Genomic DNA, 14440 nt, shown 5'->3' with positions numbered 1-14440 from the left:
CTTTTGCTTCTATCGAAAATATTGGAAAAGTCAGAGAAATGCTAGCTGTTAAACGACTGGGTGAGATTGAATTGGAACTTCAACAAGTAATAGACGAATATAGTGATGTAAGAGAAGAGTTAGAGGCAATGTCCGCAACTGATCCAGACGCAGCGAATGATGCTGTCAAGGTGGAACTAACGGATGACGATGATATTAACATATCGGGATTGATTCAAGAACTGGCGGCATCGGACGAATCAGACTTCTTGGATTGTTCTATTGGAGTTGCTCAGACGAGCGAACCTGATGTGAAGAAAGAAATACGTGAAAACTCGCTCCCCGATCTTCAAACAGAAATGGGCGACCAATCTAGAAAAATTGAGAATGAGTCTACCAAGGTAGCCGTTGAAGAAGATGAGAAGACGTACAAACAATGGAAACGATCCATTCTTTTACTCTGGAAAAGTATTTCTAATCATAAATGGGCTAATGTTTTTATGTCACCTGTAACTGATGATATTGCGCCGAGTTATTCAAAGGTTGTCGCTTTTCCAATGGACCTCACTACTCTAAGAAGACGAATTGAAAATGGGGTTATCCGCAGCGACCTGGAATTCGCCCGTGACATCTTGCTCATGTTTCAGAATGCTTTCGTTTATAACAACTCCGATCATGAAATCTACAAATTAGCCCTCGAAATGCAAAATGATTGCCTTGGATTGATGCAACAACACTTTGGAGCTTCCTTTTTTGGGAAATACGAAATAAATGTTCCGGAAGTGCGGCAACCGAGAACACGTACAGTAAAGAGTTTTGACAAATTTTAAATCCTTTATATTGTGAATCTTGTTTTGTTAAGTCTGTTAGTTGTTTGAATTGTCTTTTGCCCTACCGAATATAGAAACTATTAATAGCCGCCTCAGCTTCTCAGCCGTCAATTATAGCGCTCCTATTTTTTTACGACTCAAAGAGGAGTATTGGAGAAGTCCTTTTTTAAATCATTTTTATTGGAGTGTATTTTGAAGAAGGAAATGAAACACAAATAGGAGTGATTTTGTTGCTGAACAAAATGAAGATTGGAGCGAAAAGAGAGTGGTTTTTTGTTCATATCGCTGTTTCCTAGAGAGCGAGAAATTGAGGTGTGAAAAAAAATTCGGGAGTTTTTTTTTTCATTTTTTTTGGTTAAGAGGTTTGGTTATGATTTTGTTTTAATTTTAGCTGGTTTTGGTAGTGACAAAATTTGATCCGATTTTTTATCATATTATAACAGATGTTTTTCTTGTGTTTAATTTTTTGTTTTATGGTTTTGTTTCAAGATAATCCTAAATTAGCCGAGGCACGTTTTGTCTGATGAGTAGTTGGATGGCGTTTAAGTGGATTTCCACTTCGAGTCGTATCCGGAATTCTTCCGGCTATGTTTTTTTACTTCGTCGAATAAAATTTATCGCTTTACCTTAGTTCACAGCTTGTTCAACATTTTGCGTGAAATCTTTTTGACTTCTCTAGGCTAGATTCACTCTTCTCTCATTCTGCTAAAAGTGGTTTTAGACAGCAGTTGCTCAGCAAAGCAATTCAAATGAGCATAGTCAGTATGAAAAAACGAAATCAGAAATAGAAACGGGATAAACCCATAAAGCATAATTTTTGATGCCCGCATCTCAAACTTTGTTCTTAGTTACGATCTCTATTGTTTGTTGGTATTGATGCTAGCCCCTGTGTGGTCTCACTTCGAAACAGTCGTACATTCTGCTCCAAATTGACATCAAAATAGTTCGCAATTTAAAATTGTTTGTACAAAAATTAAGTTTTTTCTCTTCTTTCAATCCCAATCTTGGTTATGGGAATCAACGGCGGCTGTTTTCCGGCAATTTGCCGGGTATGTTTATAGTTTGGCAATTTTTAGCTACAATGAGGCTTATAGTGTAGATTTATATTGCAAAGGAATCATTTAATTCGATTCAAAAAAGTATGAAAAACTACGCGAAACAAGAGTATGCTAGACATACGTGTTAAGAATTATTTCAGATGGGTTGAATGGAGGAACCATGAATTTGAGATGTTTCGGCCGGAAGGCTTAGAAGACACAGGAATTCCGGGTCGAGCAGCCGCAATGAGGAATTTTTCTCGCATTAGGGACAGGTTGTTCTACGCCCTATTTCATAAACTGTCCCACACCTACGCAAAAGTATTCCCACCATCAGTGCGCCGATGTTTCGAGTTTATTGTTTTCATCAAGGTAAGGATCTTGCTTCAATTATTTTTAGCATTGAATGTGTTGATCGAGTGGTGCTGTCTTACGTGCAATCATTTTCTAAAGGAAAATTTTTTATGGAAGATTTATTTCTTCAATTATATATAAGTGCACATGCATAGCGTATGCGCGATTCATGTGTTCATGATTAAGATCAGAAGGTGAAATCAGAGCCAAATTTTTTTAAATGCAAAAGATAGTAGTGTTACTTGGCAGCAGATTTTAAGTCTATTTGCGTCTGACTTTGTTTCAGGCGGTGTGCGCTATCGTTTTCCTAATCTACATGCACACAATCTTTTCTAATTCTCCCCTGAGTTGTTTGGAACCAGTGCAGAGTAACTGGCCAAAGCATGATGGAATTATCCGACTGGAAGTTGTCTCGAACCTAAGTTACTCTCCTCAGATTGTTAACTTGTTTGGTGGCAATCTTGGACATGATATCAGAGCAGGTCAAAGGGGATCTAACTTAAAGGGTTTGTTCAATGGTTTCAACTTATTTGCTTTGGTGGTAATTTATCAACTTATCGTTTCAGAATTTAAAGCCCTTCAGTTTGAGAACTCTACCGAGTGTCCAAATGTAGATTTCTACAGAAAGAAGGGTGAGTTTCCATCATATTTGAAGATTCAATAGTAGTTAAATTATGCGCTCGTATTTATCTGTTACAGGTCGTAAAAATTCTATTTCACAATGGTTTGACATATTCATTGACAACTCTAATTCTGGAGAGAAAGGTGAGACAAGTTTCCTTCATTTTATTTCATCTCATTTACTGTGAGTATAGTTTTTTTTTCAAATTGTACTGATTGCAGTTAAACCGACTGAACCTGATCTGGTGTTTGAGTATGCCTTGGAGTACGGCTTTCTTCGACTGTCCAGCCGTGTTCGCAAGAAACTTGGCATCAAAATTATCACCCTCCGAATAGGTATTGATCTTCTTGCTGTTAATTTTGAACTAATGCTAAAGAACTATGTCTGATGAGTCTTGTTCTAGGTAAAAGCATGAGTGGATTCAATATTATAAACAGAATTTAAATAGCTTTTATAGAATTTCTAAATCTCTAGATAAGTTTCAATTCAAATTTTTGCGCACGGATATCGGCTAATCGTTCTACGCTGATTATATTGTAGATCCTGACAAAGATGAGTGTTTTGGAACTGGGCTATCAAGGTATGTGAGGAGAGAAATCTTGGGTGTGGAGGACTGGCTGCGTAACTCGTTCAAAGTGCTTGCACTGGAGGAGGACAGCAAACAGGGTTAGTCATCTAGATCTCTGAAACCCAACTGGGCAAGTATTGGATCAAAGCCGCAACGGTGAAGAGAGATGTATGTATATTTTGCACTATTTTGCAATTATCGTAGTGTTAGTAATGAGGTCTGTCTGTTTAGGGTATCTGCGGAATGTAAAGACCGATGAGCACTTCAAATTTATCAGTGTCCATGCCACTCGCTCATCCTACATCGCTGCGGCCTTTGTTATGGTCCTTTTTGTAAGTATTTTGGGGACTGGACAGTAATCGAATGGACTCTAGATCAAAAGTAACAAATTTTGGAAGAATTGGAACAGTAGATAAAAAGTGAATAGAAACCATATAATACAGTCCATTTGAAAATTTTTTAGGCGTTATTTAATAATTTTTAGATATGAGATTAGCTAATTTGGTCATGCATCGAGGGCTATGGCCATTTCTCAGCGGCCCGTTGGACTTGATCTAGATCTATCACAACCGTTATACAGAACAATCGCGTATTCTTTAATATAATTACCCACTTAAACTCAACTAAAAATGGCTTCGACTTACTGTCCCAATTTTTTGCTTTGGATTACTGTCTTTCGATCTACTGTCCTAGCCTAAGTATTTTGTTATTGTGAGACTAATTGCTCCTCAACGAAATTAGTGTTTATTTTATTGCTGGTCGCATAGCGATAACGGGGGCTATTTTTGACTTTCTCTTGTTTTCTTAGTAGCCGAAGAGGTGTATTGGTGTTTTCTTCGGGTTTTTAGCTGGAAGTACTTTTGTTTACTTTGACCCGCACGCGAAAGTGATTAAAATGGCCGTGTGAACTAATTTTTGGTGAGCGAAAGATGTTTTTTGTTCATGCACTGCATTGCATGACTTTGAAAAGTTTTTCTCAACAGCGTGGTGCATATAGCTAACCGTTTTTAGCGGTTTTTCGTCGATCGACTCATTTGTTTTGCTTTTTGAGTTTTAGGTTTTATAGGTTTTTGATGGAACCTGAAGTGTCTAATCTTTTGCTTTGGTATTGCAGTATTTTTAGAGCACGTATTTCCCTAATTAAATAGTATTTTACGGATTTTTTCTTTGACCATTGAAAAGGTTTTTGGTTTAATCAGGCATTTCGTTTATCAGTCTATAGCACGAAGTGCTTATCTTTTTCTTATAAATTTGTACATATACAAAATCGATTAAGGCTCCTTTGTCCAATTTTTCTTTAGTTTTTCTTTTCATTCGATTCCGGACATCTCAGTTTAAATAATAAAATTTAGTTGTTTTTCTATTGTTTTCTCATATTTTTCCGGTTTTTTTCTTGATGCCTTCCTATTTCGTTTTCATTTTGTGCATAACACTAATATTTGGCTACATTTTATATATGGTGAATTTAGTATCTCGCATTTATATATGGTGAATTATTGCCGTAATCTATTTTTTTATTTGCTGTGCTACTTTCCAGAAATTCGCCCTTTTTGTTTTCTATTTCGTTTTTTTTTGTTTACTATTGACTTTAATGCAGTTTTGAGAATTTAATAGATTTACTACTAAGATATTTTTTATTGAGCGTTTTGATAAAGTACTGATGTTTATTTTTGAGGGCTAGGTTGGGTTAATAAATTATTTTATACTTTTTACTTTATAATCTTTACTGCTTTGTTTTCTTTGTCTTTTCCTGAACATTTTTAATCTGAAAATTCATTTAGATCAAAAAGGTCTTCAACCAGATGGAAGTAGTTTTTGAGTTTTCTGACTTGCTGTAAGGCCAAACCCCAAGTTTTTGTTCCCTTTATAATTTGTCTGAAAATCCTGGTCAGTTTTGTTTAAAAAAAGTGGTACAGACGCATTTGTTTAAAAATGTTGTTTCCGCTTCTGTCTTAACGCCAAGGTATAATTCAGAAAAACCAATACATTTACATATTTAGGTTGTGAAAAGTTAGTTACAATTCAGTGAACTTTGCATTCTGCTATGAATTCGTGTTTTCTATTCAATTGGTAGATTAATAGTTACTTACTGTTTTCATGTTGCGAATTCATTACTAAAGATAGGTTTTTCTTGGAAACATTTTTCAGGTATGTGAACTGATAAATAATAGCAACCTGATAGAAAGTTATAAAGCCTCTTCAAACTTCAAGGTTGCTTATAAGCTAAAAGGTCGTTTTTATAATCTCAGAAGCCTTCTATGTTTCTGATATTAACCTTGAATGTTAATTAGCCGTGCCATGGATGACTGTTGTGCTATGATGTATTTCAGACATTGTCTATTTCGATGTTGTTGCGCTACTCTCACCACCAGATCTTTATCTTCATAATCGATGTTCTGCAGATGCTTGAACTGAATATTGGAATGGTTTTCCCTGCAGCGCCCTTATTGACAGTCATTTTGGCTCTTGTTGGTACGTAGACATTAGTAGCATATTGTGCTCTTGTTAAATGATACGAGGGCCCTGTCTTTCAACTATATTAGTGCCTGCAGCAAAAGGTGTCTCATTTTGCGCATTATCTAATATTTGAGAGCATCCGTTGGAACAGCCTCCGTTGGATTATTATATTTAATTTATTAGAAATAATTCGTGATGATTGTTCATTTGTATTAGATATTTCTGAACGTAAGATTTTAACTTGGCGGTTATGCCTCTTAATCTAAATGTATCCTTCAAAAAAGCTAAGCTGTCAGAAGTTGGTAGACGGGATATTACTTTAATTACAATTTGATTCTATGACAAGTGCAACTGCTACAGTCTTCAGTGGCTCTCGTTTAATTATCTGATTAATAGCCGCGAAGCGATAGCGGCTATTATTGGGGACATAATAATCGTGGTCTTTGCAATCCAAAGAATTTGGATTGTATTGGTGTGCTGTGTTTTTTAAGATGTTTTCACTTATTTTTCAATGACTTTGATCTTTCAAAACGGGATAAACAGCTAAAGCCCAGCGGGCATTAAATTTCTTTAGATTCCCAAAGTGGGCTCTAGTAGTCCTTCAAGTGCATAGATTGGTGAAGCTGCTGGGATGGCCTTAATCTATATATTAATCGCGTGAACTCATAAGGCGGCATGTTTTAGAGGCATTACTGATCGGCATGTTGTAACAGTACTACCGAAGAGCACGGTTAAGCGGTTGCCTAATTGGAGTTAACGACCGAAAAATTGTTCTTTAAGGTCATTAATCAATTAATGTTTCTAAAAGGTCATTGACCGAAAAATGTTGCAAAAAAGGTCATTAACCGAAAAGTGTTGCCAAAAGGTCAGTGACCCAAAATATTGCTAAGAGGTCGTGTCATCTACCGAAAAAAGCTTTGCGAAAAAGCCTGTTGCCGAAGTTCTTTTGTTAAAGAAGAAGACAATAATCGGTGTTTCAGTAAACAAGAACAATAGTGTCGAAAAAATCATTGGCTGATTAGTTGTTCAGAAACAGGTCTGTGACCAAAAACTTCTTCAGAGAACGGTCTGTGGCCGAAAAGCTTCTGATACTGAAAATGTAAATGATCGAAATTGTGTCAAGACAAAGAGTTTTTACCGAAAAAAACACTTGTTTTTAGTAGTTATTGTCAAAAATTTATTGATGAAAAAGGTTGTCTTGAATATTTGTGAAGGAAAAGTCGCTCACCGAAAACGTCAAGGATTAAAAGGTGGATGATGGAAATTTGTTTTGCCAAAGTTTCGCTGTACGAAACTTTTTTGATACAGAAGAATTTCAGCGAACAAAATTTGTGAAGTTTAAAAGACCCAAAAGTTGACAATGATATAACCTAATTTAGGTGCCAAAAAATTATATATGACAAAACTGGGGTCTTGAAATAAATAAAAAATTTTTTAGCCCAGTTGAGGACTTTTTCATATTAGGGGCAGTTACTAATAAATTATTGCTTACAAAACATGATAGGTATATAATTTTCCTTTTATTTTTTCAAGGAAAATTTTGTTGGTGGCCTTAGTCAGCTCTTTAACTCAGTTCCGTGCGTGTTGACTTCGTAAAAGCATTCGCAAAGGCTCGACAACGATTCCTTTTTATCGGCACATTCCTCGTTTTGGGCACGTCCGACGTGATCTCATTAGCACATTCATCGTTTTGAGAACTGCAGTTCGTCTCACCCAGGACCTGTTTTCTCATCTCCTTTGAACTGTTGTATCTCTCCCTCCCTTCTTTTTCTTTCTCTATCTTATTTCTGTTGTGCGATCTTCTATTTATGCACTTCAAGTGTTTTATCGAACTGTATTTTTTATTTTGCATTCAAATTTTTGCTTTTGTTTTGCGCTTGGTCACAATCTCGCTGTTCTCGTACTTTCTCTCTCATGATTTGGGTTTCTTTCTTTTTGCTGTTCCATTTTCTTTCATTCTATCGCTTTTGTTTTTTTTCTGTTTTTCTTCTTTCTCATGTTCACTTTCCTTTTTCCTCCTTTCTCTCACTCTTTCTTTTTGTTTTCTTGGTTGCTTTTTTTGTTTGTTTTCTTTTTTTTCATTTTTTCTTTTGTCTGTTTTTGATTCATTTTTTGTTTCCAATTGTTTTTCTTACGGTTGGTTCCTGATGTTCTTGTGGTTTCTGTTGTATTGTATTCTTTCTGTTTTTTCCTCTCTCATCATTTTCGGGTTTTCCTTCTCTTGTCTTTAACTCCCCTTTTCGCTTTTTGTTCGCGTTGGTTTTCTCCCCGACTCGTTTTTTTTGTTTTCCTTCTCTGCGTTCAACCTTCTTTTTTCTCTGTCTTTTGGGTTTTTTCGTTTTTTTTAAATCTATTTGCTCTCCGACTCATTGTATATTGCTGCTGCTATCGATTTCTCTCCCTCTTTATACCTCATCCTATCGGTTTTGAATTTTTAATGCTCTGTGAGAACGTTTTTTACTCTCAATTCGCTTAAAACTTGTCTTTCACATATTTGGCTCTCCATTTTTTTGATGTTCAAAGTAGTTTGCAGAAAAATTCATTGAATTCACAAAAGGATGCATGTACACCAGTTATCACGAATAAGTTTTCAATGAGACTATCGATTGTTAAAGTTTCAAGATAAGATGCCTTCCGATAGCCTTTACGGACCTGCTAGTTCAAGGTTAAAATGTCATTTTTAGGAGTTCAAAATTAAGCGTTTTTTCATGTTTTATTGTTGATTTTTTTGAGTTTTTTGTTTGATTAGTCTTAGATTGAAGTTGATGAAGGTCTTTCGCGAGACAAATATACTTGTTATGACCATTTTATGAGCTATATGTTTTGGTACTACAAGCACGTGAAATTATCCTAATTTTAGCAATTTTTTTCAACTGCTTTGAATTTTATGTTATATTCGTGCCGCAGGAGCCAGGGAATCTCCTTTAAGGTTTAATAATAGCATAGTTTGTAGTAACAATGGAATCGTTTTCAACCTTTTAATGTCTCGAGTTTAAGAATTTTTTAAAAATAAAATTGGCAGTTTGTTTTAAGTCTTCCTAAATTTGTTGTCAATTTTTGATTTCTGTCAAGCCTCAAGAGAAAAAAACCTATTCCACGGTCCGATAAAAGTTTACTGAATGGTTGTTAGTGATAACGAAAGTGTTTCCAACTTTTTAACATTTCAAAATTTTAAAATTTTTGATAAAATTTTCAATTTTTTCAATTTTTTTTTAATCATTTCTCTTTTATTCAGTTTTTCTTGCCTCCGTAGCCTGGAAACTTTCTCCGGGATTTGATTGTATAATATTACATAGTTGCTAGGGGAATGGATTGGTTTTCAACATTTTAATAGAAAAGTATTTTTTGCTAAAATTTGAAAGTTTATCGATCTTTGACCCAATTAGTTTTTTAGGCTTGGAATTGGGTTACTGGATATCCTCTAGAAACAGAAAAAGTTTTGGAGATATTAATTTCACGATTTTAACTAACATTTCTTTAAAATTTGTGACTGATTTCTATTTTTTCCGTTATTTTCTGAGTTAATCAATATTCAAGGTCCTTTCATATATAATACTGGACCGATTTTAGAGACAAAAATTGGTTTTAAATATATTTTTGAAATAAGTATATTTTAATGGATCAAATTTTGCGTTCGGGTTAAAAGCTTAACAGTTTTAGCAATTGGTGTATTTTTGTTTAGTTTGTTTGATTGTTTTATTATTTTTTGAGATGATTTTTGTTTGTGTTTTAGCAGGCATTGTTCAATTGAGCAGACACTCTTCAATAGAAGTGTCAGGTAGGGTACTTCTAAGTTTTTCATTCAATTCTACGGGTTGTCGTTCAGGGTTTTTCCTGCTATGTTTTTTTACGACCTGACTTCTTGGAATTGACTTTGTCAATGACTTCAGTGACTTATACTGCTTTGCAGGTAAAAATTTGTGTTCGTGACGTCATCTATAGTTTTAGGTCATTTGCGTGACTTCACTCAAAAAAATGACTTCTGAACTCGCCTGTGGAACTTTAAATTTTGATCATTTACTAGTTAAAGATCGATAGTGTGCATCTAAGTAGTGCCAAACTTATATGGCCTAACTTTTGAGTATTAGTCTTGAGTTTTTGATTTTGAATATCTATTTTCTAAAAGCTCTTATGGCTTTTTACTTATAGACCGTATTCGTCATAAAACTGACAGTCCAAATTTAACACAAAATTTCTAGTCGTCTGTTAAGGGGCTAGTGGTCGATCTGTCTATCTTATTTCTTTAGTTGTTCCAATTCATGGAAGGCCACAAGCGTCTTTCGCGGCTATTTTCTGGCAATCTGCCGGCTATGTTTTGAAATTAAATTTTGAATCCGTTATGTAGTAAATGAAAATGTTCAAGGTCCGATAATTTTTTTCAGGTCTTTCATATATAATACTGGACCGTTTTCAGAGACAAAATTTGGTTTTAAATTTTTATTTGAAATAGGTATATTTTAATGGATAAAATTTTGTCTTCGGTGTAAAAGCTTACAATTTTTAGCAACGAGAGCATTTTTGTTTAGTTTGTTTGATTGTTGTAGTTTCTCAACTTTTTGATGACTTTTTGTTTGTGTTTTGGCAGGCATTGTTCGAATGAGCAGGCATTGTTCCATAGAAGTGTCAGGTAGAGTACTTCCAAGTTTTTTATTCAATTCTTTGGGTTTTCTTCCAGGGCTTTTCGTGCTATGTTTTTTTTACGAACTGACTTCTTGGAATTGACGTTTTTGATGGCTTTAGTGACTTATACTGGTTTGCAGGTAAAATTTGTGTGCGTGACGTTATTTCTGTTTTAGGTCATTTGCGTCTTACCTCACCCAAAAAAATGTCTTCTGAACTCACTTATGGAACTTTAAATTTTGTGAACATTTATTAGTTAAAGATCAATAGTGTGCATCTAAGTTGTGCCAGACTTTTATTCCCTAATTCTTGAGTATTAGTCTTGAGTTTAAAGGTCTGGTGGTCGATCTGTCTATCTTATTTCTTTAGTTGTTTCAATTCATGGAAGGTCACAAGCGTCTATCGCGGCTATTTTACGGCAATCTGCCGGCTGTGTTTTAAAATTAAATTTTGAATCCGATATGTAGTAAAGTTAAAATGTTCCAAGTCCGATTACTTTTTTTCTGGTCTTTCTTATATAATACTGGACCGATTTCAGAGACAGAATTTGGTTTTAAATATATTTCCGAAATAGGTGTTTTTTAATGGATCAAATTTTGCCTTCGGGGTAAAAGCTTAAAAGAGTTTTAGCAATGAGTGTGTTTTTGTTTAGTATGTTTGATTGTTGTAGTTTCAACTTTTTGATGATTTTTTTGATAGTTTTTTTGGCAGGCATTATTCAATTGAGCAGGCATTGTTCTATAGAAGTGTCAGGTAGATTACTTCTAAATCAAGTTTTTCATTCAATTCCGTTTGTTGTTCAGGTCTTTTCCTGCTATCTTTTTTTACGACCTGACTTCTTGGATTTTACTTTTTCAATAACTTTTACTGCTTTGCAGGTAAAATTTGTGCTGGTGACGTCATTTCTGTTTTTAGGTCATTTGCGTTACTTACCTCACTCAAGGATGACTTCTGAACTCACTTATGCGAACATTTACTAGTTAAAGATCAATAGTGTGCATCTAAGTAGTGCCAAGCTTATATGCCCTAATTCTCGAGTATTAGGTTTGAGTTTTTGATTTTGAATATCAATTTTGAAAAAGCTCTTATAGGGCTTTTTCCTTAAAGACCGTATGTGTCATAAAATTGACAGTCCGAATCTAACGCAAAAAGTCTAGTGGTCTATTGTAGGACCGGTGGTCGATCTGTCTATCTGATTTCTTTAGTTGTTTCAATTCATGGAAGGCCACAAGCGTCTATCGCGGCTCTGTTCCGGTAATCTACCGGCTATGTTTTGAAATTAAATTTTGAATCCGATGTTATGTAGTAAATTTAAAATGTTGGACGGAACTGAAATCTTCAAATCAGCTTCGTCTATTGGTTTCCAGGAATCGAGGCGATCATGTCAGAGTTCTTCAGTGACTCGACCACAGCCTTCTACATCATCATAATTGTGTGGGTGGCGGACCAGTACGAGGCCATCTGCTGTCATACAGCTATTACCAAAAGACATTGGCTCCGCTTCTTCTATCTCTACCACTTCGCGTTCTACGCTTACCACTATCGCTTCAACGGACAGTACAGTGGACTTGCTCTTGTAGCATCTTGGCTCCTCATACAGGTTGTGTTTATTCGTTTGCTCTCATCTATCGTAATCAAAGATGCGTAAGAGAGATTAATTTAATGTAATTTTAATACGTTCGGTAGTGTAACATTAATTGTTCCGACCCCATTTGTGGGGGAAGGAACTTTATACTCAAATGGTTTTTTTTCAGTCAACTTTGGCCGATCAATATATATTCGTCGTAGAAAAATGTGAGTGGTATCATTATAAAGCTCTTCCAGCGTAGAATTCGAAATTAAAAAGATTCTTTTTAATAGCCGCCTCATCTTCTCAGCCGGCTATTATAGCGCTCCTATTTTTTTTTTTTTTACTTCGTCGAATAAAAAAATTTTTCGCTTTACCTCATTTTGCCGCTTTTTCAACATTTTGCGTGATATCTTTTTGACTTCTCTAGGCTAGTTTCTCTCTTCTCTCATTCTGCTAAAAGTGATTTTGAACATCAGTTGCTCAGCAAAGCAATTCAAAATGAACAGAGTCAGTATAAAAAATTGAAGTCAGAAGTAGAAACGGGATAAACCCATAAAGCCCAATTTTAGATGCCCGCTATTTGAACGTCGTTCCTATAAGTCTTAGTTACCATCTCTAATGCTTATTGGTATTGATAGTAGCCCCTGTAGCCTCTCTCTAAGAAACAGAAGTACGTTATCTTCAACTACGAAATGCCATCAAAATAAATCGGACTTAAAAAATGTTTTTGTACAAAAATCTTTTTTTTCAATATCTTCTATTCTTTCAATCCCAATCATGCTTATTGGAATCAACGGCGGCTATTTTCCGGCAATCTGCCGGGTATGTTTTTTAATTTCGTTTTTTTTCGAGGAGTTTTCGAGGTTTAAAGTTTTCTGTTGTGTGCACATGTGATATTTGGCATGATTTTGTTCACTTTTAGCGTAATTTTTGTTCAAATTAAGATTTTTTCTGTAAAATTATATATATTCAAAATTACTTTTTACGCAACAGAATGAAATAATTCTTGTTCCTAACAGACGGACGGCGATAAAAAAAAGCTAGTTTTGGTCTCATAGTGTAAAATTCACATATAAAAAAATTTCAAATTTGAGAGCTGTTTAAAACTTTTTTTCAAGTAACTTAAACTAGTCACTTTTAATAGCAAGGTTCCGATAATGAGAAACCCTCATCTACAGTCAAATGGTGCCCAATGAACAAATAGTTCGTTTTCAAGGAATCGATCATGTTTTCGATTCGCTTCGAGTTTTCAAGGAATCGCTTCGACTTTTCATAATTTTTAATGATATTTTGTTTTTTTTTGTGATAATAATTTTTTAAGTCCTATGGCATAGTCCTCGTTGATTATGAGTGTAATGGGCTTTCTAATGAGCATAAAGTGAACCTATCTAGTTCTTTGAGTAGACGGCGAATGGCTTTTAAGACTTCATATATCATTTTTCGAATTTTTTTTTGAACATTAACCGATCTCTACAATATATTCTGTGAACCTGTAAGTCGGTATCACTAATGACAGGGCTTCGTTCCGTTCTACTTGAACCAATTTTAAATTGATTGGTGTTTTTTAACTTTTGGTTTTATAACTTCTACGCCACGAGTTTTACAATTTTTTTTTCATTTTAGATATTTTTGATAATTTTGTTACCTTTTGAAATTTTTTCACGTTATCCCAATCTTGACAGTTCCGATTGGCTTAAGGAAGACGTTCAATTGTTCAAAGAAAAATTTTTGGGAGAAAAGCTTATGGTTTTAATGACTTCGACACATCAACTTTGTTTTCACCTGTATTTTTTTTTGTCGTTTTCATAACCATGAGACTTATTGTAATGACTTATTGATGCCATATGAATGACAGATATCATTGCCTTCCCATCAACGCAAACCTTTGCGTAATTTTAGATTTCCTTTGAAAGCTGTTGAATTTTTAATCGCTTTGATACTAAGGGTTTTCTCAAAAATTTCGTGATTTTATTATTTTTTGCATACATATTATATTATACATATTTGTAGATCTTTTTGAATTCATTTCGTTACAATAAAAAGAATCCCATTGCTGTTAAAAATTTAATTGAAAATAAAAAAGTTTTTACTAGAAAAGTTGATAGAAAAGTTGATTTTTGTTAATGGCTTCGACACTTTTCTCTCAATTTTTTTTGAGTTTGCTGTTTTTGCCTGCTTTTTTTGTTCTTTATGTAGTCGTAATTTTTTCTAAATGCTGACAGGTCGCTTTAGCTTCTTAATTATTTTTTGAATGATTTTATTCAATGCAGTCAGTAAATAGCTAATAGTATTAAGGTTCATATTTTTTTTCAAACTTCTGTTCTTTTTGTCAACTTATAACTCATTAATGAAAGGTCCCATCCTCCTCCTTTCAATTCAAACTTCAACGTGTTTTTTATATTC

The 14440-nt window shown here is 34.5% G+C and overlaps 1 protein-coding gene across 3 annotated transcripts in view; it reads left to right on the top strand.

Moving 5' to 3' along the window:
• Positions 1-14440, top strand: part of LOC142334555 (calpain-B-like) — a 199209-nt gene that overhangs the window by 60055 nt on the left and 124714 nt on the right. The window contains exons 2-10 of one of the 3 annotated variants that reach the window (XM_075382676.1): positions 2006-2218; positions 2487-2706; positions 2767-2832; positions 2900-2965; positions 3044-3157; positions 3363-3488; positions 3622-3722; positions 5721-5862; positions 11835-12067. The exons of 1 other annotated variant lie outside the window; for it this stretch is intronic. In XM_075382676.1, coding sequence (XP_075238791.1) covers positions 2039-2218; positions 2487-2706; positions 2767-2832; positions 2900-2965; positions 3044-3157; positions 3363-3488; positions 3622-3722; positions 5721-5862; positions 11835-12067 — 1248 coding nt within the window. In that variant the 5' untranslated portion in view covers positions 2006-2038. Of the gene's footprint in view, positions 1-2005; positions 2219-2486; positions 2833-2899; positions 2966-3043; positions 3158-3362; positions 3489-3621; positions 3723-5720; positions 5863-11834; positions 12068-14440 lie in introns of all 3 variants that reach the window. One more of the 3 variants, XM_075382675.1, reaches the window with a different exon arrangement.

Source organism: Convolutriloba macropyga, chromosome 2 (genome assembly GCF_964194025.1).
Source record: "Convolutriloba macropyga chromosome 2, txConMacr16.3, whole genome shotgun sequence".
NCBI classification, from domain to species: Eukaryota; Metazoa; Xenacoelomorpha; order Acoela; family Convolutidae; genus Convolutriloba; species Convolutriloba macropyga.
The sequence above is the reverse complement of the archived record's forward strand: the minus strand, read 5'-3'. Positions and strand labels throughout refer to the sequence as shown.